At 38.0% G+C, this 26,368-nt stretch overlaps 1 protein-coding gene across 1 annotated transcript in view; it reads left to right on the top strand.

The window, feature by feature from the left end:
- The window catches only part of LOC126180377 (sodium/hydrogen exchanger 7), a 156,528-nt gene that overhangs the window by 7,013 nt on the left and 123,147 nt on the right, over positions 1 to 26,368 (top strand). The window contains exons 2-10 of the mRNA XM_049924689.1: positions 12,141 to 12,361; positions 13,867 to 13,944; positions 17,096 to 17,172; positions 17,290 to 17,499; positions 17,611 to 17,757; positions 20,594 to 20,697; positions 21,761 to 21,963; positions 22,250 to 22,361; positions 24,312 to 24,465. Of these exons, the coding sequence (XP_049780646.1) occupies positions 12,141 to 12,361; positions 13,867 to 13,944; positions 17,096 to 17,172; positions 17,290 to 17,499; positions 17,611 to 17,757; positions 20,594 to 20,697; positions 21,761 to 21,963; positions 22,250 to 22,361; positions 24,312 to 24,465 (1,306 nt within the window). The remainder of the gene's footprint in view (positions 1 to 12,140; positions 12,362 to 13,866; positions 13,945 to 17,095; positions 17,173 to 17,289; positions 17,500 to 17,610; positions 17,758 to 20,593; positions 20,698 to 21,760; positions 21,964 to 22,249; positions 22,362 to 24,311; positions 24,466 to 26,368) is intronic.

The following is a 26,368-nucleotide window of genomic DNA, read 5'->3' as shown; positions in this document are numbered from 1 at the left end:
AACCCTAACAGTGATGAACCAAGTGAAATGATGTCGTTTCCTTCCACTGCACTTAACCTACATCATGATTTCCAAACTTGCCACAGACACCTGCGAACCCATTTCCAATAAAAACTTATGGTCTTCCATCAGCTAAGTTATCAAAGCAAAATTCCATCACTACACATGTTTTGGCTGTGCATACATTTACTGGGAGTGCTGCACAGTGGGTGTGGTGGCCCCATTGGTGTTGTAACCGTGAGTTAACAGTCCTACCCTGTGTCCACCTGTCAGGCCCCTGTTAGACTTTTGTCTGCAGTCCTATCTGGATACCAAAGTCATTTGAATTTCTTACATTGTGGTTCACAGTATTCCTGCCATTCGTGACCTGTTTCTCCTTTTATGTAACATGCACATCCCATGGTAAAAATTTCCTTTCTGTCGTGAATTTGGGTATTGTCATTTTGTATCAACTTGTATCTGCTGACTATAACTTTCTAATCCTGTACACAAAGTTTTTGATGAACTGCTCCTGTTCTTGTGACACATTGTTCAATGTTCTGTTGTTCCCTGTAACACCTACACTTATTTTGTCTCCTGTGTTGCTGCACCAAGCCTGCTTTTGGAATGTCAAATTTGAGTGTATTCCTTAACTCCTTGTAAACCATTATGCATGCCTCAACATCCCCCAGCAAACTTAATATGGACATATTTAAAAGCTGTTCCTCCAACCAATACCCCACCTTTTTTGCTGTTAGCCGATTGCCTGTGACACATCCTGCCCTGCCTTGCGTGAGAAAGTAGAGTCTAGAGTAGCAGTACTAATTCTCAATGGATACTGATTTTCTGGACAAGAACTGATCTGTCCTACCCTTTCTCAATGCATCCAACCCCCATGTGCTGCAGCATATTGTCTGACTGCATTTGCACCATCTGACTGAATAAGGTCCAAATTACCTGCGTGGTGATAACCTTCTCCACCTCTGGTTAGTTCGTTGCAAAGCCTGCGTTCACAATATAAGGAAAAATACAACAGGAAAGTAACCACATCGACACCACAATCCTATTTCCTGCCACTGAACATCCTAATTGTTACATCTGACCACTAAATGTGACCATTCCATACATTCCCCAGCATAATGTCCAGGCTTGCCTGTTCAGGTGTTTGAATATTGTGTGTCTAACTCTACCACATGCAAAATAATCATTTCCACTCAACAAGTTGAAGTTTTGTTGCAGATTGTCACCCCGTGATATTGCTCATAGGTATTGGCACACCTGACACCAGTGTCGCAGTTGTCAGATGCCAGTATTGGAGGAAGATCATTTTTAACTCTAGAGTGGTGTGTGCAGAAAACTGTGAAATCCAACCCTAAGTACACAATGACAACAACCTTTATTATTTGATGCCTTCATACAGAAGGTGGATGGTTGTGGCACAATAGCTGAAGATAGCATGTAGTGAGGAAGTACACAGAAGCAGCAGAATGCCGTGGTGGGGCAACAGCAGCTGGTGTTGATGGCACACTTGCTGATGCATGTTGGATGTCAGCTCTGCTGCAAGACCTTGCGATTGGGCTTGAATACATTGCACGTGGCCTGAGGCAAAGACTGGATGACATGTCAGGTGATGGCACCCACTGAGTGTTCTTATCTCTGTGGATCCAGGTTGAAGGCCAGATCCGTCAGGGCTAGCTGATGGTTCATAGACCAGCAGCTTCTCCTGATTGATGATGCTGATAGACAAGACCATAACAGTTTGGCCACACATTTGACTGACCAATGGACCAGAGACTATGATTGTCAAATGCACAGTGTCGACAGAAGCCCACTGCAGCTGATGTAGCAGCATACGAAGGGGTTTACGGCATAATGGTGTAAGTCAATTTTGCTCATTTTGAGGAATTGAACTTTCGTGAAACATTGCACAGAAAAATCAGGGAAGTTTAATAGGAGTATGTACAGGTATATTGAGTATAATAAGGGATAGTATTAATATTGGATGATAAATTAAATGTAGTAATATTATCACCATACTTATTATAAATTCTGTGAGTTTCTGTTTTAACTAACAATATCACTGTGAGCCACCAATACTTCAGCACAATAAAATGTAGTAATATTAATAGCATCATCAGAATTTTGTATAAATTACATAAATTTCAGTTTGAATTAACATAAAAATATATCTGACGTCTTTGGCCTCAGAAGTTACATGGTGATCAAGAGCAATGTATGGTAACAAGTCTAACATGTCCTTTTTCTTCAGATTACTGACTGTTTGTATTTCACAGTAGTGGTTCCTATTTTATACTTTTGAGCTGGACTGATGTCCCTTCTTTCCTGTTTGTATATCCGAGATGAAAAATTCCATATCAGCATTCACAGTTGTCTTGTAATGTACCATTGTAGGTTCAAATCTTCTATGCTGCAACCACTGAATTTGTAGCCAAGAGACTGGACGCTTTAATTCACTAGTTTTGTACATCAAGACATCTGTCATCAGAAATTTGAAAAGTTTCAGGAAATATTCTTACAGACTTTAACTGAGTAATTCTGAACATGTAAATAGTATTTGTTAATACAAGTCTTTGGAGGACAATATCCTTTTTGTGGTCGTCTTGCTGCAGGAGATTCTGTCTGAGTCCGCATAGGTAGGCATTTTGAGAGTTAGAAGACATCATTTTTCAAAAACTATAAAAAAAATTCCATTCTTTTCTTCTTCACTTATTTTTGAAGCAAATTGTAGTCTACTGTAGTGATCATCTTTACAAAATATTTTAACAGGAACTGTTTTACATTTTCTGGTACTGTATGCTTTACATAGATTCCTTTTCAGTTTCATCTCCTGTCTTCCTTTTGTCTCTGTCATTTTCTTCCATATGATTTCTGTTGCTCATCTTCTTCATTAGACTCACTTTCAGATGTATTGCATCCTGAAGCAGAATCCAATATTTCTCCCTCTTCATTCATGATTACTGTAACTCTTTCTGCATTATTCATATTACTATGAACATAAGCTCAAGCATCAATAACAACTGCCAGTTAATCATGCTAACAGCTTAGACAACAATAAAACAATATAACCTTGTCTGAAACTAGTTTTGAAGATGATAAAACAAACTTTTCTGTGTGGTGGTAATGGTGGTGATAAAGAAGGGTAAGCTTCCCAGTGGTGGAACAGAAAATCTTATTTTGTTTCATGGTACTGTGGTGCAAGCCAGACTGCTTTGCTTTGCTACAACGTCTATTGTACAAACCATTTCCCAATAGAACTTGGGGTGCCAGCTGTGATGTTATTGTGCATACAAAAACATGCATCACTGTGCCCTACAAAAGAGTGCAGCATATACTACATAACATAGTATTTAACTCATTTTTGTCAGAATCTGACTGACGCCATTATGCCATAAATTCCTTCATATATTCTCACTCCAGCTGGGGGTATAACGAGATAGGTTTCTGTCATGTATTCGGCTTTGGAAATGCGGGTGCCACAGCATGTAACAGTCTCATCCGCTGTTAATAAGAGAACTCTGTGTTACAGAACGTACATCAGCATTATTGCCACATCCGGTTGCAGGCTTATGTCTGTTGCTGACCCGCATACTCCTTGGCTGGCTGTGAGAGACTGAATGAGCTTGATGCTGCAACAAAGGAAACTTAAATAAATCTTCCTAGAAAAGAAAATCACAATAGAATGAACAACAGCTAAGAGGAAAGCCAGTATGAAGCAACAATGGGAAGGATGAAAGGTGGAAGGAATATATAGGATTCTTCTTCTTTCTTCTTATTCTGCTGCTTTTACGTCCTCATTGGACCCTTCAGTCAATCATTTTCTGGTCATCTTCCTCGATAGATTTTGTTTCCAAATCATCCAGTATCTTGTCATTCGTCCTAATGTGTTTTGTCATTGCTCGTCTGTAAATACCTTTTTTATTGTTGGTTGTTTGTCTGTTTTTGGTTTAAATCTTATGTTTATTTTTCTCAGTTTCCTTAAATTTTCTGCCCAGGGTTAACTGTAGCTCTTTCATATTCTCCCTGATTTCCTTTATCTATCCTACTTGTTCATTCTAATGTTCCAAAGTTTCTTATAATTTTTCTTGATGATCTGGTTTCTGGTGGCCTCATAACGTGACCAGAAAAAGAGATGTTTTTTCCATATAGTATCTGTAATGGGCTCCAGTTCACTGTACACCACTTCATTTGGCACTACGCTTGATTGTCCATCTTCTTCGTATTTCTGATTTATGCGTGTTCTAGCTAGTCTACTCTGTACTTTTAGGGTTTTTTCGATTCAATTTTTCTGGGTGACTTTGGAAAGAGTTTCACTTCTGTATGTCACCTCTGATTGAATCACCAACTTCTAATGTTTTAATTTATTTTTGATTGATAGACATTTTTATAGTATGGAGATCATGTTAATTTTTGCGCTTTTTGTCATTTTGTTAGTTCTTACTTGTCATGTAGCTTTCTTGTACAAGTAGCATGTTAAAATTTCTCGTGGGTATTTGAATTGTTTCATTATTTTTACTTTCTTGTTATTGATAGTTATGTGCTTGATTACTAGTGGACGTGTTAACATTATCTCAACCTTCTCAAGTGACAGACCTATCTGGACTCCTATTTTTTGGGCAGTAGTTTCTAGGAATGTTATTTGATTTCTGTCTTCTTAAATGTTTTTAGCTAGTAATGCTAAATCATCTGCAAATCCCAAACAATTTACGTTTATTTGACCTATCTTTGTTCCAATTGTTATGTTTTTAGGATTTTCCTTGTGTTATTTCCGCATCAAATACTTGACTGCATAGTTGAAAAGCAATTATGATAAACCATCTCCCTATCTTAACCCTCTCTCTTAATCCTTTTTTAATCTAAGTGGCTCAGATATATAGGAATAAATAAAAGAAACCTATTGGCAATAGTCTGGACAGTGAAGTGGATGAAGATGAAATGGACAGTGTCATACTGTGAGAACAGTTGGAAAAACACTGAAGGACATATGTTGAACCAAAGTACCTGGGCTAGATGACATTTCCACAAACTTTTAAGACTGTTGGGAAGCAACAATGACAGAATAGTTTCACCTGGTATATGGGACATGTATGACAGGTGAAATAACCTCAGACTCAAGAATAATATATTTTCCAATTCCTAAAAAAGAGACTGTTGCTGATAGGTGTTGTTATTACTGTACTATTAGTTTAATAATTTATGGTGGCAAAGTACTGACACAAATTATTTACGGAAGAAAAGAAAAATTAGTGGAAGATCTGTTTGAGTTCTAGAAAAATGAAATGCGCTTGTCAATACTGATTTTATGACTTAATGTAGAAATATTTTGATGAAAGGTGAAATAAAAAGTGAATATCACTCACAGATTAGGCCGTAGGCCTCTACCGACTCGTTAACTGCTGCGTACTAGGCAATACGAGGAGCGCTCTATGGTTGTGGGATGTGTGATCCGCATGTCGCCAGTCCCACCAGCCATTATTGCCAGTAGATGAATCCTGGTGATGCTGCTGCTTCTTTATTGAAGGTGCTTCTCATGTAGTCTCATGAAGTGACTGGACCCAGTTTCTGAGCTCCCTAGCTCACAAGGAGAGTTTCCCAATGGTGGGATCAACTTTTTAGAACCATCTGTATGGTGATGTAGGTTAAGATCCCAGATATTACACACCACAGCCATTCACCATGGTGGGCCCTTATTTGCGAATAATCAACCAAAAAGAAATTCGGAATTTTATGTGATGTTCAGTAATGTTAAGAAAGTCTTATATTGAGTGGCTGTGTGGAGTAATGGATGGGATAAGACCTCCAACGTATAGATGGTTGTGAGTTTGAATTTTTAATTTTTTATTGCAACAACTTTGATAGCTATTTTTATTCAGTTAATTGGTGTAAATGTAACTTTTATTTCTGTTCCATTGTCACATCATTTTAATTATTACATTAACTTCTTCATTTGCTCTCATTTTTCTTCCTATTGTTCATGTGATTTTAATTAACCTTAGGTATTAATTTTGATTTAGTTTCCATCATTTCATTATGCCATTTTTTCGTCCTTGTTACTGCATTCATTATTTCTATTCCTCATTTCACTTGAATTTGGTTTTACTTATTGTTCTGTTTAAACCTTCATCTGCATTATTTTTGTCAGTAGTGCAATAGCAATTTAGGCTGTTTTAAATGTCTGTATGATGATTACCATCCAAAAACCTGTACATCCTGTAACAAAAAATACATTGTTGACACCATTACCCAATTGCTATAAGTAAATTATTTCGTCTTATTTTTAAAAGACAGATCAGAATTTCAAAGTATTGTGATAAATATAATTAAATGCACATTCATAATCATTATAAACTAAATAAAAATAATGATCAGTCATTTTGATAAAGATTAAAAAGAAAAAGAAAAATTAAAGCCCTTGATAAGATTTGGAACCACAGCCTTCTGCACTACTCCACAGAACTGCTCTTACAAAATACTACTTTCTTAAGTGCCATGTAAAATTCCGGATTTATCTACGTAACGGTATAGATGGTTTCAAAAAGTTGATCTCATCACTGGAGACCTCTCCTTTTCAGAAAAAATCTGATGTGGCACTGGGAATTGAACCTGGATACTTGGCTACAGAGGCAGCCAGATGCAGAAAGGCAAACACATTTATAGCATGTGTTGGCTGGAACATACTGTCTGTTTGGAAGTTTTTGGGATAAAATCCTGGCAGAAGGTTATCTACAAGTGTGCAAAAATTACACTGCAGTCACAAGAAATGAAAGACGTGAAATGGAGACAGTAATTGAGCAGGGAGTGAGACAGGGTTGTCGCATGTCCTCCTATTATTCAGTCTGTACAGACATCAGGCAGTAAGATTAAGGAAGAATTTGGAAATGGAATTAGTGTTCATGGGGAAGAAATAAAAATTTTAAACTTGCTTATACTGTAATTCTGTCAGAGGTGGCAAAGTTATGGGAAGGTCGACTGAATGGAATGGTAGTGTCTTGATGAGGCTATAAGATGAACAACAAGAAAAGTAAAATAAATGTAATGTAGTTACATAAATTCTAAGGGAATCAAATAAAAAAGACACTAAAAGTAGTATGAATTATTTGGGCAGCGAGTTAAGTGACTATAGGTTATGTAAAGGAGATACAAAATGCTGTGTGTGTGTGTGTGTGTGTGTGTGTGTTCTAGCCCATCATAGGATTTCTTCTTAAAACTGGTAAGTGTTCATTCTCTTTTGTCTGCGCCTGTCCTCAACTCTGTACTACTTCTATTAATTTAAAGCAGAGTGCTGTTGTTTAGCTATCAAGAGGGTGATGGATGAAGCCTTCGACTAGCATAGCAGAATATTATTGAACAGCCTCCCACTAAACCAAAAGAAACTCTTTTTCATGTGGAAAGGCTGTTAGTACTAGCAGAGTTAGTGTTCATATACTTGTTGAAGAGACATGAGCTGAAACTGAGTGTAGCAAAGGAAAAACAGAACTGCCGAACTCTGTTTTCAAATGTTTGTTTATAAAGGAACATCCAGGAGTACTGCCCAGTTTAATTCCTGTGCCATTGCAAAGATGAGTGTTAAAGGTATTAATGTCAGCAGTGTTGAGAATCAGCTGAAATTGCTAAAACTGAAGAAAGCTCCAGTAGAACCTACAGTGGAATCCATGCCAGATCCCAAGTTAGCCACTGAGTTAGCTCCTCTTTCAGTAGTAGTTTTAACTATGTCCAGTGATTACAAGAAAGCAAAAGTCACACTCATCTACAATAATGGTAGCAGAAGTGACCTGCAAAACTACTGTCCAATATCCTTGGCTTCCATTGCATGTAGAATTTTAGAACACATACTGAGCTCAAATAACATAATAGGCAACATATGGATGTGTTCTGTATGCTAGAACAATTTAAATAGCTTTTGAAGACCTCTGTAAAGCATACACCAGTGATAATTTAGAGACACAAGAATAATTATGAAATTATACAGTAAAAAGACGGAAATAATAAAGAATAGTAACACAGAATAAGTTCTAGAATTCTTAATCACATTCAATTCATCAGTGCAAGAAATACTGTACCAAAACAAATAGAGAAACAATACAGGCATTTATGTCTGTGGATGGGGTCCCAGATCAAGAAAATTCAAAGACACTTAGAATTTATTGATCCAATAGTTATAGGTGAATATAAGATTAAAATTAACACAAAACAGCCAGAAATACTAGTCTGCTCCAAGGCCCATAAGCAATAAAATTTGAGAAAACGAAGTAACAATTTAGGTTTAGAGAAGCTAAGATATGCAAAAGTGGGGCAGAATGGTTTGATGCTTTTTATGGCTGTGAAATGTGGACAATGGACAAAATTGAAGAGACATCTCTTGAACAATTTGATGTATGATGCTGGAGACCACTGTTGTGCATAAAATGAATGGAAATACCCACCAACCAGGAAATCATTGAAAGAACTCATGAAGAGAAAATAGACTAGACATCTCAATCATTTTCATAATACACCAGCGGACATACTTAGTTAAAGCTTCACACAGCAGTATACCAACGTGTTTCCATTTTTCATTGTTGAATTCATTATACTTTAGTTAGAGCATACATTATCTATTTACAGCCCTTTTAATTTTTTAAAAAAACTTTTGGCAGCATGTCTGGAAAAGTATCTTGGAATTAAGATGGTTGTCCTTCTATGCAGCACCCTACTTGAATTCTCTTGGGTGGCAGTTCATTTTTTCTTCTTCTTCTTCTTCTTCTTCTTCTTCTTTTTTAATAGTGTGAATATTGTTATGTTCTAACTGTTCTTCTGAAAAGTTCTGTATTGGTTGAGAATAATCATGTATATAGTGGAACATCTGAGAAAATTTCCTGAAGTCGTGATTATGCCATTTAGTAGCTTTCAGGGTGTCAATCATTCTTGTCAACATCCCTTATTTGCAAGAGAAAAAAATTTTTTTGTAACATTCATCTGAATTCTTCATGAAATGTACTGGCAAGAATAATGTTTATCTTCCTTTTCCATTTAGTGAACATTTGATTGCAACAGTTGTTCTGTTACATGCAACCTTGCCATACTCATAGTTGTAGGAACCACTGTCATGTTACTTAGCATCATTCCAAAATAATGTACACATCAAGGACATGTCATGTGGAGTACTAGTTGTCCAAGTGTAAGCAGTCACTTACAGATCAAGTCAGACAAGGATAATGGTGTTGGGACGGTGTTGATCTACTGGAAAATACATCGGTGATGACATGGAAATTAAAACTAACTTTTTAATACCATGAATAATAACATGGAAATCAGCATTGGGTAAATGAGGAATGTGCTACATCATGCTCCCAGTGACTGAACAGCTAAGACGCAGGCTTCAGATTTGGAAGGTTCATGCTCTGTTTGGCCATTCTAATTAAGTTTCTCCAAATCATTTCAGGGAAACGCCAGGATGGTACCAAGACTAACCACATGTCCTGTCTCCTGTAAACATTTCTTTATATGAGAGTTGAAACTTAAATGTTGGCAACTATTTATTCACAACCGATACAAAAGAGTTACATGTTCGCTCCTGTTACTGTCCTTCAAAGTACTCACAAGTGTTGTGTAGAACACATTGCCAGCGATGTAGAAGGCATAGTATACCGTTAGAATTGCCTGTTCTGTTGATGGTGCGAATGGAGCGGTGTAGAGTTATGGTGATTCTCGTGTACGACTGTGATGGTGTTATCCCAACGCGTTATGTTCCTCCACGGCAGACCATCAGTGCACAGTATTACTGTTCATTTTTGGAGCATCACCTGCAACCAGCTTTGGGAAAGAAGCAGCGACACTTTCTGCACAACACACCCATCATTTTGCAGGACAATGCACAGGCACATACAGCGCAAACCGTTCAGTCAATCGGACTGGAAAGTACTGCACCATCAATGCACACCCCGGACTTAAGTTCTTGTGATGTTGATTTGATTCCGAAGATGAAGGAACCACTTCATAGCATTCGCTTCAGAACTGTCCCAGAGATTCAACAGGCAGTAGACCGCTCCATTCGTACCATCAATTGAACAGGCTCTGCTAACGGTATACTGTGCCTTTCACATCGCTGGCAACAGGTTTTACACAAAACTGGCCACTATTTAAGTTCCAGCTCTCATATGTATATACTGGGTGGTTATAATTAAACTTTCCCTGTTTAACACATTATAACATGGAAACTAATCACATATCAGTACCAAACTTGGTAGCATTATTGCCCAGAGTATGGGGTGCATGATTTACATGCATCACAGTGCTACCGTCCAGTTCCAACTATGGCCACCTGGTGCTGTCATCGTGATATATAGTGTCTCACACCTGACCAGTCACAGTGCACATGACGTGTCAACATGAGCATGGACTAAAGGAGCAGGGCATTATTGGTGAAGCACTATTATCAAAACAATAATGCTGCAGCTGCACTGCGAGGTTATCACTGGCTGAAAGGATTACTGAAGGGTCCTCTTTCTGTAACTGCTGTGTGGAGCATGATGAAATAGTTCGAATCGACTGGAGAACTGGGCTTTGCTCCAGGAAGAGGCTGACGACAGGTTGCACCACAGGTGGTTGATGAAATCGCTGTTGCTGTGGCAGACAACACAGTGTACAATTCCTGATCATCAGGCAGTGCGCATGTTGTGTCATGACACTTGAACATCCCTTGGTCCATGGTATGGAACGTGTTTCGAACCATTTTCAAATGGTATCAGTACAAATCTGTATCGTAAAGAAGCTTCCACCACAGGACACATGGCTGTCCACTTTCTTGCAAGGATTGAATTTGACAAGGGACCATCTTATGGACAGACTAAGCTCATTTTTCTCTGACAAGTGAGGTGAATGTTCAGAATTGCCAGGTGTGGGGATCTTCACTTCCAGTCACTGTACATGAAGTTCCTCTGTATGTTGAAAGTATCACCAGGTGGTTTGGCTTCACGGCTATGTTCATCATTGGCTCATTCTCTTTTGAACAGGTTAGTGCTCAAGGACCAAAGAAATGCAATGTGACTGGCCAGTGTTTCTGTGATACACTTCGCCAGCATGTCATACCTGCCCTACAGAAGGGAGACACATTGAACTCAACAGTTGTCAAGAACAATGGGGTCCGCCGCACATCACTGATGAAGTTCACCTAGTTCTCTGAAACACATTTGGAAACGATCGAATTATAAGTCGATCATTTCCAAGTGCTTGGCAGGCATGATCACCTGATCTCACTCCATAATTTCTGGTTGTGGGTCTACCTGAAGAGAGGGTTTACTAGGGGAACATTCACACATGTGCTTGTCGGAAGTGCAGAATATCATAAGAGGTTGCCAGCATACCTACAGACATGCTTCGTTCTGCCCTGCAGAATGCAGTCCTGCACTTTAAGACTCTTCTGGACACTGATGTGCATTAAGTTGTGCAATTTATGTACAGTAATATTATTTCCAGAAGATCTGTAGATGACAGCTGGACTCTGTCAAGGCCACTCATTGAGGAAATAAAAATACTAAAACATAGATCTCAGCTGACAAGTATTCTTGTTTTCCAAATATCAGAACACTCCAGCAACATGTGCAATTTATATAAATTACTGTGTCGAAAACATATCTGACCGGTTAGCCGTGCAGTCTTATTTACTACTTTCTGGGCAGGAAGGCATGCCAATACCCAGCACGAATCTGCTTGGCGGATTAGTGTCGAGGTCTGGTGTGCCATCCAGTCTGTGGATGGTTTTAAAGGCAGATTTTCCATCTGCCATGGCGAATGCAGGCTGGTTCCCCTTATTCCGCCTCAGTTACACTATGTTGGCGATTGCTGCCCAAACACTGTCTCCATGTACGCGTACATCATAATTACTGTACCATGCAAACATTTGTGGCTACACTCATCTGGTGCGAGACATTCCCGAGGGCTCCACTGGGAGCCAAACCGCACAGTAACCCTGGGTTCGGTGAGGGACGGCGGTGGGGTGAAGTGGACTGCTGTAGCCTGTTGTTGGGTTGTGAACCACTGCGGGCTATGGCAGGGACGAAGCCTCTCCGTCATTTCTAGGTCCCCAGTTCCATACAATAAAATGTTGAAAACATAGTGCTGTCTCATACTGATTGGAACTGAAAGCATCCTTTTTTTCTTTCAAGGCCTTATTGTGGGAGCTCTTATACGATATGCTGGAAATGCCAGTTCTGTTGTACACATGACTGTTGTACCTGAGAAAGACAAATATAATCTGTCTTTGCCTCCGGATTCCTTATGGCTACGTTTTCCAAACAAAGGAGGGTCACCAAATGTTCCAAACAAGACGTATGCCTATACATTCAGAGGAGAAATTGATGTTGATGACAGTGAAATTGAACTTAAGGTATGTATCTGCCACTCTACATTTTAGAGAGACTTTTACAGAATATTTGTTTATAATCATTTGGCTACAGAATACCCAGTATATGTACTATAATTTTGTAGATGTTTTGTAAATAAAAATTTTGACAGCAGATTTTCGTACCTTCAATAGTGGAATGTTATCTTGTTGAATATAATCCAGATTGTGATTGTACTTTGATTTCTGGGCACACACAAACTCATTGCAATACCTACAACCAGTGTGCAGTTAACTCTTGTTATTTCTGGAGTAGCTATAATTTATTGCCTCAGGACACTCGAAGGTGGTTAAAATTCCTGTTAAAGTTCCGTTCATATCTGTGCTTGATGACTCAAAGCCATTCTGCCAAGTTGAAGTGTGCTAATAGGAGACAACACATCTTTTAGCTGCAATCTGTACATCAGGATTCTTTTTTTTTTTTTTTCCTCTCTCCAAGAAATGAGTATTAGCAGTGAAAATGTACTGCCTTGGTATGAAATAACAAAATTCATCTGTAATAGGATGTAAATTATGAGGAACATCAAATTTGATGTTCATGTCATAAGTACTTTTTGGAATTGTCTTCTGTTGGTAGCAGTCAGCTGCTGCTTTAACTGTCTAGTCCCAGCAGTGTAGAGGACTTCCTGTTGGACGTTTCCTCTCTCAAACTGCACTTGAGGACTGCTTTCATCCCCGTAGATTATATCTGCTTGCTATAGGTCATACGAATGACCAGAGTTAATGATCATCTACAGTGGGATCGGACAATGAGATGCAAATCAGCAGGTCATGCACACAGAAGTAAACAATAAAAATATTGTGGAGTTTATTAGTTACAGGGAGGAATCAGTTTAAGTTTGAACGCAATTGATGTGTAAGTAATTCACAGCAAAATTTCAATGCTGAATGCACAGACTTTGTCATGCAGAAATATACCAGGACAAGAGGAATTATATTGTCCAAAAATCTTCCATACGGAACAGAGAGGAATAGGAAGAAATTATTTTATTTTGTAGCCAAATTGGGTACTACTTTTTTGCCAGATTAGTTGCAATTTTTGCCAAATTTGTATTTTTTTGCCACATTCAATGCCGTATTTTGGCCAAACTCATTGCTGTTTCTTTGCCACTTCAGTGTTGTTTATTTTGCCAAATTTGTTGAAATTTTATTTGCTAAATTCATTATTATTTTTTGCCTTGCCAGATTCTTTCTTTCTTTCTTCCTTGTTCTTTTTTTCCCCCCACATTCTGTGTTATTTTTTCCATGTGCAGTGTCATGCTGTTTGTTGCCAAATTCAGTGTTTTTTGAAAAATTCAGTTCTGTGCCAAATTTGATGTTATTTTTTCTGGCAGATTTGTTATTTGCTAAATTCCATAGTCAGCTGTGCTACTGCTCCATTAGTAATTACCTAATCGTCCACTTTAGTAATAAAATTGTCTTATCAACTTTAAATCTAGATATTGTTCCTAGTCACTTGGAAAAATAATCCCATGCATTGTCTGTTTCAGGCTACATTTGATCCAGAAATATTTTTCAATATTATATTACCACCAATCATTTTTCATGCTGGTTATAGCTTGAAAAGGGTAAGTTCTGTTTTCTTCATAACATTACCTCTAAATGGCATTGTAGTCTCTTGTATTGCATAGTGTTTTTTCAAATAGCTTTGCTGTTAAAGACCTGAATTTTCGCTGTGTTTGAAAGCTACACAACAAAGTGAGCAACTTGATATTACTGTTCTCCAGATTTTCTTTGTATTGGGGGGGGGGGGGGGGGATGTTTATTAATAAGTACAGGAGTTAACAGTGCTACATGTAATTTTGAGTCTCTTGTATTTTTGAAGTGGAACTTGGATGATATATCCAACACTGTGTCATAAAAAGTACTGAATATTCCAGAGCATTTGTGGGTGTAACCATTCCAATTTTCTGCACAAACTTACATTTTGTGTAACCTTAAAATTGGAAGAAGATTAAGAGGATCCAATGCTGCAGAATGTATAGAGAAAGATTGCTAAAGAAGGAAAAAGGAAAGATCTGCACTGTGATTTATTTCAACAGACGAAGATTACTATAGGCATTAACACACAGATAAACAAATAGTGGGAGTGCAGTTAACAGCCAAAGTCACGTTCTGCAAACGAGTTCCCAGCTGTTCTAACAGCATGGTCACAGTCAGTCCAGGTGAAATCCAACCGTGTAAAACAGAAAGTGTGGCAATTGTTTTCAGTATATCCCTTAAATAGATAATGTGATGGAACAGAGTAATGAGTCTTGAAACCATGTGAAGTACTCGGGTCAAAGGTTTGTCTTTTAACAGCATTATGTCACGGGGTCTACTAACCTATTTGATTGTGGTCAGTGATATGCTACCCTTTGGTGACAAACTGTGTGCAGCTGTATGACTATCTCTGACAAGATATCAATACTGCCACCCAAACTGAGGTCCCTCTCCCCTGGCATTGGTATGTAGGATTGGAAGTGACCCAGGTGATGTCTACTAAGGTGGAAGAGTGGCATGAAGTGGGAGGGATTAGCCATATTAATGTCCTACTGTTGTGGTGAAATTGGACCTATGTTGTAAGTGGCATTTGCTTGCTGGCATACATTGTCATTGCCTGACATGTCCCAGTCCGAGCACAGTCTCTTATAAGATGGCAGTTCTGGTGAGGTTTGCCTGTTGTTAGTTCCCCGGTCACTGATACTGGTGGGGCGTACAGCTGATAAACCAGTGGTTGTAATGCATCTGGTAAACCAGTGGTTGCAGTGCATGTACAAGCTGGGTAAGAACTGGTTGTGACACCTCTGATTGTCATGGCCGCAGTTAGTTCTGCCGTCCCCATTTTCTGCCGTCCCATTTTCCCTAATGATATATGTTTCAAAATCCTTCTTTTTAGGCATTTTTATTCCCATTTGTCTGCTTCATTTATTGCATTTTTATATTTCCCCCTTTTTATTAGTTAAATTCAATATGTGTTATGTTGCCCTAGGATTTCTTCTAGCCCTCATCTCTGTACCTACTTGATCCTCTGCTGCCTTCACTATTTCATCTCTCAAAGCTACCCATTCCTCTTGTACTATATTTTTTCCCATGCTCTTGTCAGTTGTTGCCTAATGCTTCTTCTGAAACTCCCAACCTCTGGTTCTTTCAGTTTATCCAGATCCCATCTCCTTAAATTCCTATCTTATTGTAATTTCTTCAGTTTTTGTCTTCAGTGCATAACCAATACATTGTGGCCAGAGTCCGCATCTGCCACTGGAAATATCTTACAGTGTAAAACCTGGTTCCGAAATCTCTGCCTTTCCATTACATAATCAATCTGAAACCTTCCAGTGTCTTCAGGTCTCTTCCACATACACAACATTCTTTCATGATTCTTAAGCCATGTGTTAGCAAAGATTAAATTATGCTCTGTGCAAAATTCTACCAGACTAGTTCGTATCGAATTCCAGCCCCCACCACAATTAAATTTTTGTGTCCCGTAACTGTCTGAATAATTTGTTGTGTCTGATCATATATTTCTTCAGTCTCTTCATCTGTGGAGCTAATTGGCATATAAACTTGCACTACTGTGGTGGGTGTGGGCTTCATGTCTATTTTTGCTGCAGTAATGTGTTCAATGTGCTATTCATAGTAGCTTACCTGTGTTCCTATTTCCTTATTCATTCGTAAACCTACTCTTGCATTACCCCTATTTGATTTTGTATTTATAACTCTGTATTAACCTGTACAGAAGTCCTGTTTCTCCTGCAACCAAACTTCAGTAACTCCCATTCCCCTTTTTACATTTTCTACCCTAACTACCCGATTAAAGGAACTGACATTCCACACTCCGATCCATAGAACACCAGCTCTGTTTCTCAGGGTTAACGGTATCCTCCTTAGTAGTCCCCACCTGTAAATCTGAATGGGGGGACTGTTTTACCTCTGGAATATTTTACCTTAGAGGATGCCACACAGTAGAGGTGCATGCCCTTGGGAAAAAAAGTATGGCTGTAGTTTCCCCTTGCTTTTAGTCATTCGCACTACCAGCACAGCAAGGCGTTTTTGGTTGATGTTCAAAGCCAGATCAGGCATCATCCATATTGTTGCCCTTGCAACTACTGAAGAGGCTGCTGCTCCTCTTCATGAACTACATGTTTGTCTGGCCTCTCAACAGATACCCCTCCGTTGTGGGTGCAGCTACAGTACAGTTATCTGTATTGCTGAGGCACATAAGCCTCCTCACCAGCGCAGCAGCAAGGTCCATGGTTCAAGTGAGTGGGGTTGTTTATGAGAGCTGATAATTACACAAAAGCCAGTGGCAGTATATTAGATGGTACCAGTATTGTGGGAGATATCTGCTGAAAATAAACACTGGCCACACTTTATATAGTGCTATTAGGAACAAGAGCACCTTAAAATTCTAGGAAAATCTTGAAGTTCAGTAATAATAAGTCAGTTTCTGTTGTTGCAGGACGTAAAATAACAGGATTGAGTAACTATATGCTGGTTTCAAATATTTGTGTGTCATTTAAGGTAAATATTGGATGATTAAAACTAGCATAAAGATATTGTGCTACAAATTTCAGCTGTAACCTTTGTGACTAAACTTCATACGTGATTTTGTAATGTTCTAGTGATTTCTCCAAGTCTTACGAACACATACGATTTCCTTATACTTATAACTACGATGAATAATCAGTTTTATTCAACTTGCTTTACATCACTGACATGATACTTTTATTTGTTAACCAGAAATACTTCTTTCGGAACCTTGGGGCTATTTTGACTTACGCACTGATTGGCACAACACTGTCATCGTTTGCTGTGGGGTAAGAATGTTTTTCAGCCTTTCTTGTGCCTAAAAATTAGACTTTTACGTAAATTAGAATTACTTTTGGCTGTTATACAAAACAGTATGTGAATATAGTGTTCTCAAACTGTTACAGTGCTTTGATGTATGGTTTCATCCAGTTGCGACCCTATCTGAAGTCAAGTTTCACGTTTTTGGATACTTTATACTTTGGTGCCCTCATTTCTCCAACAGATCCTTTGACAATATTAGCCATTTTCAACGACCTTCATGTTGATGTCAATTTGTATGCACTTGTTTTTGGTGAAAGTGTCCTAAATGATGCAGTTGCTATTGTTTTAAGCGGGTGAGTTTATATTGGATAACTGAGTAGAATGTTGTTATAAAGTTGCATTCAGCATGACATCAATTCAAGTTTCTATGATTGTGACAAAATAACAATTTATTTTGTTTCCAGAGCTATACAAAATTATGGAGAAAGGTACCAATCAGGATCAGGAGGTTTTGAAACTGATGCATTCTTTAGAGCATTGGGGGATTTCTTCGTGATTTTCAGTTTATCTCTCCTGATTGGAACTGTCATGGGATGCATTACAGCCTTGATATCCTTTTAGTGTATGATTTATAAATTTATAACATGTCAGTTATTTATACTTCGTTAAAATTATTATGTTACTCTAATTAAATGTCAACTCCATATTGTAAGTGGCCTAATTCTTTTTTTGGCTTATACTACTGTTTATCATTCACTTTCTCTTTCGTGAAAGAAGTGATTTGATGAAACAAGACATTGTCTATGAAGTACTCAATCTGACACTCACTTAAAAAAATCACAAAAATTGGTAAAAAGTTTGACCTGTTTCAACTGCCAATCACTTAATATCAGAAATGAAAAAGAATTACGGAGACAGAATTCTGCTAGACAATGTATTTACATTAGAGAAAACATACCAGTTTAGTTTGCTAAAGAGCAACGTTTCACAGCAATGGTCACAAAATACAAATCGTCTTCTGTGCTTCTGCATCACACTTACAACAACAGAATGAAATTATTTGCTGATGGCACTATTCAAGCCCCACTTACATCAGTTAATAAAACCAGATAAATATAACATTCACATGCATATGAAATTACATTAGGACTCATTATCTAAGTCACATGTAATTCACATTGTAAAATCTGAAAGATTTTGGTTTTAACTCGAGAATTGTGTGGCTGGTAAAAATCATATCACAGAAAAAGTGGTGATGCTATTCATAATGCATTTTTGGAACAGAACAGGTTTAATAAGTAAAAGTATAAAATATGCAAAAGGAACTGTAGAAGGCAACATATAAAACTAAAGGCAAGATAAGTAGGCTTACTGGTGTACAAAGCTCTCAATTTTCATGTGGACCATTGTTTACTTGTTATTGAGTCCAGTCAATATCTTGCCACAATAGTGCATGGACAACCTACAAGGAAGTCACCTGCCGTATCTACCAATCACAAGAACAGTCTAGCAGGAAATGGCTAACATGGCTGTCCACATCCTGCAGACTACATATTTTCACACCACACACTTTGCTGAGAAAAACTCTTCAAAGCTGTCAAAGTAAAATTTTCTCACTTTGTTCATTAAGGGGATGTTGTATGTCCTATGCTGCCTATGTCAAATTATAGAATTTTGTGATCCATTATCGTGGAAACTTTTTAAGACACCTACTTACAATTTTCCATAATTATTGACCACACCTTTCTAGATACACTGAACTAGAATTATTGCTGAAATTGTATTGTTCGACATGTTATCTTTTTTTTTTTTTTAACACTCAATTTTTTGACAGAATTTTGTAAATAAATGAACATAAAAAAACAACTCAGGGTATTTTAATTATTCTAGTTCATGTGTTGAATCTCACACTAGGTGTGCTGTGAAAATTTCATGTCTTTACCATCAGTACTTTTTTTAGAAAACGGATCATTTATTGCAAAAAATGTAGTTCAAGGATATTGAGGTTTAAAACTTTTTTATTACAAATTTTTATACAGACTTACATTTCTGCATCTTTTATGCACTAGAATTGCCCTGGCCCATAGTCTTTGTCTGTGTAATGAAACACCCATGTTTCATCTCCCATGACGATAGAGTCCAACAACTTCTCCTTGTTGCCTCCCCCCTCACATTGTGGAAGAAACTTGCGAACACAGTCAAGGCGTTGCTCCTTCTGTCTATCAGTCAGCATCCAGGGAATCCAGTGAGCACATACCTTGTGATAACCCAACATTTCTGTTAAAGTTCTTTCAATTGTGCCACGGGAAGCTTCAGGAATGCGTTCAACAAGTTCACGGACTGTGACCCTCCGATCTTTGAGCAGCTCACTGTTGATCTTCTGGACAATCGCATCCGAAATCGGCAGTCTTCCACTCTGTTCTTCATCAAGAACTTCCGCATGACCCTCAGCAAAAGCTCTGCACCATTTGCGGATGTGCTGAACAGACTTGCACTCTTCACCATAAACCTTAGTCAATTGCTGATGAATCTTCACGGGCAGTGATTTCCTTGTGTGGAGAAACAGGATTACCGCCCGAACCTCGCACTTGGCGGGACTGGCGGACAACACTTCCATCTTTTGCAGCTTCCGAGCCACCACTGAGCGACATAGTGAATCGTAGACGGGCGGGCTCGAGAGTGGGGGAACCACTGCGCACGTCACTGTTGTCGGATTTAGCCTAGCACCTTCCCTTAAGGCTGTAGCTTATTGGGAACCTTGCTTTTGGTACAACCCTCATATCTTTTCCTTGTTTTGTGAAGTAGTCTTCCTTTAGATGCAGTATTTAAAATTCCCGTACTATGTGCTTGTTCTACAGATGTGTGCTCTTCGTATCTCATATCAGATGCATGTCCAATCTGTCATATGTAGTACCTGTCACAAACATTACAGTTAATTTTTACACATGTGAATTCAGAACTTCATTGCATTTCTGACCAATATATTATGGTGTAGCCACATTCTTACATTATTATTGGTTTGAAAGCCAGTTGCATTGTTAAATTTTCTGAGGCAGTTTTCAGTTTTGGTTAAACATTTACTGTTTTTACTGTCAATTTTAAGTTTCTGTGCTTGGATTTTTCTGCTTCTTGTCCTTTAATCTTGTTGTAGATATCTGTAATATATCTATTCTCCAGAACTAAATATGTAAGGGCAAGTTCTGTGGAAGGCAAAGGTCTATACTGTAGTCCCAGTCCAGCATACACTCTTATTCCGCCAGGAAAATTTATTATAGCGTGTACTTCACTGCAGAGTGACAGATTCATCCTAGATGCATTGTCTGTTATGAAATCATGATATTTCTTTTTTTCATTGCCAATAAGTTTTTTCTGTAACTTGAATATTCAGTTTTAATAGAATCTGAACAATTGTATAAAGTTATAATATTTTCCTTAATTGGTTTACATGACCAAGTTCACGAGAGTGAGGGATTTTCCTCTCCTGGAATCAGCTTTGTTTGTGCTGATGTCATACAGCACGTTTCTTATCGCAGAGGCATCTGACCTCACAGGTATGTTCTGTATTAAATTGGGCTAAATAAGGTAAGTGTCACATTTGGATAAAATAAAAGCATTTATGGAGACCTATATTGTGTTTAATTGGTACTGTTCTTTCTTCAGTCAGTCAGGGGAACTTGTACAGGAAACTGCAACTAAGTGACATAAAACTTAGGAGAAAAAGAGGAAAGTGCTACACAATGTGATTGGAAAGTCACACACATGAAAATAAATGACCAGGGCAAGATATTATCGCCTGTATTAATGGCGGAAAATGAAGGTGTCAATGGAAGGGGTATAGGTCATATGACATATGCAATATTGTGCAGTTTGTTGTTTGGTAAACACGTCGTTCGCACAATAGTGGCAAGTTTTCATTGTTATACAGCATTTTGCCAGTCGTTCATGTGTTACATGTTGTAGACATGTTCCGTGGAAAATATTATGTAGTGGTGAACAGTCCAACAATAAGGAGATTCCTTTGTATTCCGAGAATGTGGAGGCACTAAATTGACATGAGGAATGTGGTGCTGTATTCACCTTCAAAACGTTGGAGATTATATGTCCAGTCTCATACTTCATTTAGTAGTGCTCACAAAGCAGTGCAGAAGTTAGTGCAGTGCAGTTTCTAGTATGCAGGGATTAAGATGCCAGATAAAGAAAGAGGTCTAGTTTACTGTACGTGGTTTTGGTCATTTGTTACATCCATGAAATCACAGAGCTGGATTGTGTTTCATTCACTTCAGCGGATACATGAACAGTCAAAAATCAAGGATTTGATCTATAAAAAGAAGCCACACACACTAGCAAAACTAAAGATTAACACAAGGGAGATTAATAACATTACTGTCAGTGTGCTCCTCAGATTGTTCTTAGACGTGGTAAAAAGAGTCCTTGAAAAGTAGAGTTCTTAACTGGTCAGCCATTTTGAGCATATCTTATGAACAATGGATGTGAGATATATAATTGAACTGAAAACAAAATTCATTCTCTAATTGTATGAAATGTCTCTTTGTCTCAGTTGTATGTCAAAATAATCATTTATTACTGTCTGTAGGAGGAATGTTACTGTTTCAGGTATTGTGGCTGTCCTGTTTTGTGGAATCTGTCAAGCACATTATACCTACAACAATTTGTCCGTAGACTCTCGAACAAGGACAAAGAAGTTGTTTGAACTGCTCAACTTTCTTGCTGAAAATTTTATATTTGTATACATAGGTGTTTCTATGTTCACATTCCCAAAACACCATTTTGATCCTGGATTCATCATTGTGGGATTTGTATCCTTTTTTTGCTGAAAATATGGTATTTGGATAAATATGAGTTTCTCTTTCATATTATTTGTAAGAACATGCATTACATTGATGAATAATCGTAAGTGATCCAAGAGTACATTCACTGAGTGGCAAAGGGACTTTAGTCCACATGGTTTAAGAATAGTAAATAGAAGGGATGTAACAAATTCGGAAAGCTGTTGTTACATGAAGCTTTATTGTGGCTTGCTAACAGCTTTTATTTGTAATAATACTGTTCTGCAGTGACATGTTTTTACTTAACGCGATTCAGCTATGTGCAATGGTGGGTCGTGCAGTAAACATTTATCCTCTGTCATTCCTTTTAAATCTAGGCAGGAAACCAAAGATCGCATATAACTTTCAGCATATGTTGTTTTTTGCGGGTAAGTGATATTATTTTCAGTTTTTTTCTACTGTATCAACTTTGCATAAGTTTATATATACTGCATTGCAGCCTATGACAGTGCAGGTACAAAAATTTCCCCATTTAATTCATAAAAATAAACAATTTCTGGTAGGGTTATCTCAATTTGCTCATACAATATATTGAAATTGCATGCATGATTTTCCCTGTGTGTGTGTGTGTGTGTGTGTGTGTGTGTGTGTGTGTCCCTTTACATGTTCCTCTATTTTTCTATATAGTTTCCATATTTGTTTAAACGTTTATGATAATGTTCTACAAGCTTTAGTTCCCTTAAGTCATGGATGGGTGCTGCATGTGAGGATAACCAGTTTTAAGTGTTTCTTATGCCTCATCATCTGTTGAAAACACTTGCCACATCTTGTCCTGTATGACAATTTTCTCTAAAAATTGATCACCTTCCTTATGATACTGATCCAAAATATCAAGAGCACAAGCCATGCTTTCCATCTTGTGTTTCTCAGTAAGCAGGCTGGGACCCAACATGTGCACAATTTCTGAAATTGCAATTTTTCAGAGATAATTTTATGCAAAGTTGTTCTGTCCACATTTAGAAATTCCAGTACTAAATTTGAAATTATGGATTGCTGGTCTTCACCAATATTTTTGTGCATTGCTTTGACCAAATCGTCAGAGGCTCATGACCGCAGTTCATCATGGACATTTTCCCATCTGTCCTTGAAAGCTGTCGCCCACTTAAATACTTGTCACCCATTGCGTTGGTGCCATACACATCAATTTATGCCAACAAATTTCCACTGCTCCAACATTCCTTCCTGTCAGAAACCAAATCATTGTCCTTATTTCATAGTTGGTGAGCTGATCACTTGTTCCAAACATTTTGAACTGGTGCCATAAGCAGTACACTACAACAATAACAAAGCAAATGTCATTTTTTGACAAGAAAGGCAGATCAGTTCACTTGGGTGTTTCAATGTTTGCACAATAGTCTATTAGCTACGGCAATTTGGACCTTACTTTCTGAATAACTCTCGCTTTTTGAAGCCCAAAATAAATACAAATACTTCCATTCAGTATAGATGACAAAAAATTTGCAGAACTACCAATCTGCAACAAAAATGGAATTTATGGAAATTAGATGACTTGTGTGCACAGATGTTGTGCCAACTTCCTCCAGCAATCTACGAAGGCCTCATTGTTGGTTCCTCTCCATGATACGTCGCTGCTGTTATCCATGCCCAAGGTGGACATATCAGCCATTAGGTAGTTGCTCATAGTGTTCTGGCTGTTAAGTGTAGAATCTTCCTGACAGAGGCTGGTATACACCCTTATAAATTTGGTGACTCCAACTCTCAGTTAAGTGTGTTGTCCGCAGCTGTAGCCTCAAAGGCCATCTAAATCACCATTCTCTTGCCAGATAAAAGTGCATGACTATCCACTGTCTGGTGCCCTAATATCAACACAAAATAGGGAACATAACTATGAGGATGTAAAAGTGAGTAATGGTTGCATAATTTCCAAAAGACTTCTGAAATAAACAAATTTTGCAATAATAAAATGGAAATAAGGATAACTAGTTTTATGTGATTATGACTAGAAATAAAATTTGTTTGTAATAACTAACAATTATTGATGCTCTGCCATCATATGGTTAAGTAAAGAAATATCAGCTTGAATTCTCCCATCATAGTTAACACTGTATATTTTGTTTAAAAAGTTATTTTTAGTGTTACTTTTGTAAGTACGTGTAAAAGTGGTTCAACCCTGGACAATAATGACTACTTTAATTATGTAATGGGTTTCTAATTTATATGTGAACATTGTTTGTGGCATTGTTTCAGTGCATCAGATATAGTACATTTGTTGTTTAATTTATAGAGATTAATTCAGCAATAAAGAATGCCCATTTCATGTAAAAACTTTGTAAAATTTGAGTTATTTTCATTTGTAGGTCTGAGGGGAGCTATGTCTTTCGCATTGGCCATCCGAAATACTGTGTCAGATGCAAGGCAAGCCATGTTGACAACTACTTCACTGATAGTTATCATCACAGTAATAGTGCAAGGTGGTGCAACAATGCAATTGTTGACGTGGTTCAGGATACCGTAAGTTTTTAATTCTCTTTACTATGTAAGTAACATACACATGCTATAGGAAATGTGAAATTTCAGTTGTTGTCATATTATTATGGTAGTTTAGCAGCACTGTTTCATAAACATGCATTATTTCTTTGAATTATTTAATCTATTTATTTGCACTTTGTCAAAAAGTAGGAAAACACTCGTGGAAAGTAGTATTGTTTGAGAAGTTTTGAAAGATAAGTTTCACAACGCAGTTTTCATTCATGCATTAATTCATGTAGTCTTTCATCATGTTCCTTAGATCCCATCAAGAAGGAGAACCTTCAGGGATGTGGGACGAATCAAGGTATACATTAACGAAAGACAAGAAAGCTGTAGAAACTTAATATGTACACTGTATTAACAACACATTATCACTTTCCTGTTTTAATATATTTTGTGCTTATGCCAGGAAAATTTGAATAAAGCTCCACTTTGAAAAAAAGCTTCTATTTTTTATGTTAATTGCAGATGCTGTGGCTCAGTTTTGTCTTTAGAGAACAAGTGTAAAAGACTTTTCTTGGACAAACAAATCACTGGAATTTACTGTATTGCTTGTGTTTTGTGATCGTGGCTTTTTCCAGATATTAACGGAAGTTGTCGTAGCACGATATAAACTAAACAGATAATTTTGTCTTGTAAAACTGCATATGTTTCCACTTTGTTTGTTTTTTCTTTATTGCTATCACTCATGATGTAGCTAATCATTCTTAGATTTTCATAAAATTAACAGTAATGTATGTATTATAAAAAGCGTAGATTGCTAGTTATCATGTAGTGGAAATATTGAATCACAGATAAGCACAACAAAAAGACTGCTAAACTTCTTATGAAGTAGATACCGTCTCCCTACACACACACACACACACACACACACACACACTCAACACCACCACCACCACCACCACCACCACCACAGTCTCTGGCTTCTGATGCCAGATTGCTAGCAGCTGTGTATATAAGTGAGGGGGGAAAGGAAGAGGAAGAGGTTGAGGCAGCGAGGGGAGGAATAGTAGGCTAGGTGTAGTAAAACGCGTGGGGAGGGGGGTTAGTGGAAAGGGGATAAGTAAAGAGTGTTGGTGCATTGGTGGAATAGAAGGCTGTGTAGAGCTGGAGTGGGAACAGGGAAGGGGATAGGTGCATGAAGGGTAGTGACTAACAAAAGTTGAGGCCAATGTAACAATATTATGAAAAGGTTAGTTGCTACTCACTATATAGTGGAGATGCTGAGTAACAGAAAGGCACAACAAAGAGACTGTCAGAAAGTTAGCTTTTGGCCAACAAGGGCTTCATCAAAAATAGATTACCACACACACACACACACACACACACACACACACACACACACACACACACACACAGACGGAGGCAAATGCAACTCGCACACACATGACCACGGTCTCTGGCAGCTGGAGCCAAACTGTGTGTGTGTGTGTGTGTGTGTGTGTGTGTGTGTGTGTGTGTGTGTGTGTGTGTATATATATATTGTTTGACAAAGGCCTTGTTGACCGAAAGCTGACTTTCCGACAGTTCTTTTGTTGTGCTTTTCTGCGACTCAGCATCTCCGCTGTATGATGAGTAGCAACTATACATTTCACAATATTGTTACATTCCATCCTGGATTTCCATTGTTTGAAGATTGAGACCAGGCGGTTAGGGGAATGTAGGATATATTGCAGAAAGAATTCCCACCTGTGCCATTCAGAAACGTTAGTGTTAGTAGGAAGGATCCACATGGCACAGGCTGTGAAGCAGTCATTGAAGTGAAGAACATTGTCAGACAGCATGCTCGGCAACTGGTGGTCTAGCTATAGATCACGACTGATTTCACAAGTAACCTCCCCCCCCCCCCCTCCCCCTTGCCTTTGATGGGATAGGTGATGCTTGT

This window comes from Schistocerca cancellata, chromosome 1 (genome assembly GCF_023864275.1).
Source record: "Schistocerca cancellata isolate TAMUIC-IGC-003103 chromosome 1, iqSchCanc2.1, whole genome shotgun sequence".
Taxonomy (NCBI): domain Eukaryota; kingdom Metazoa; phylum Arthropoda; class Insecta; order Orthoptera; family Acrididae; genus Schistocerca; species Schistocerca cancellata.
Note: the sequence above shows the minus strand (reverse complement) of the source record. Positions and strands in the feature narration are given on the sequence as shown.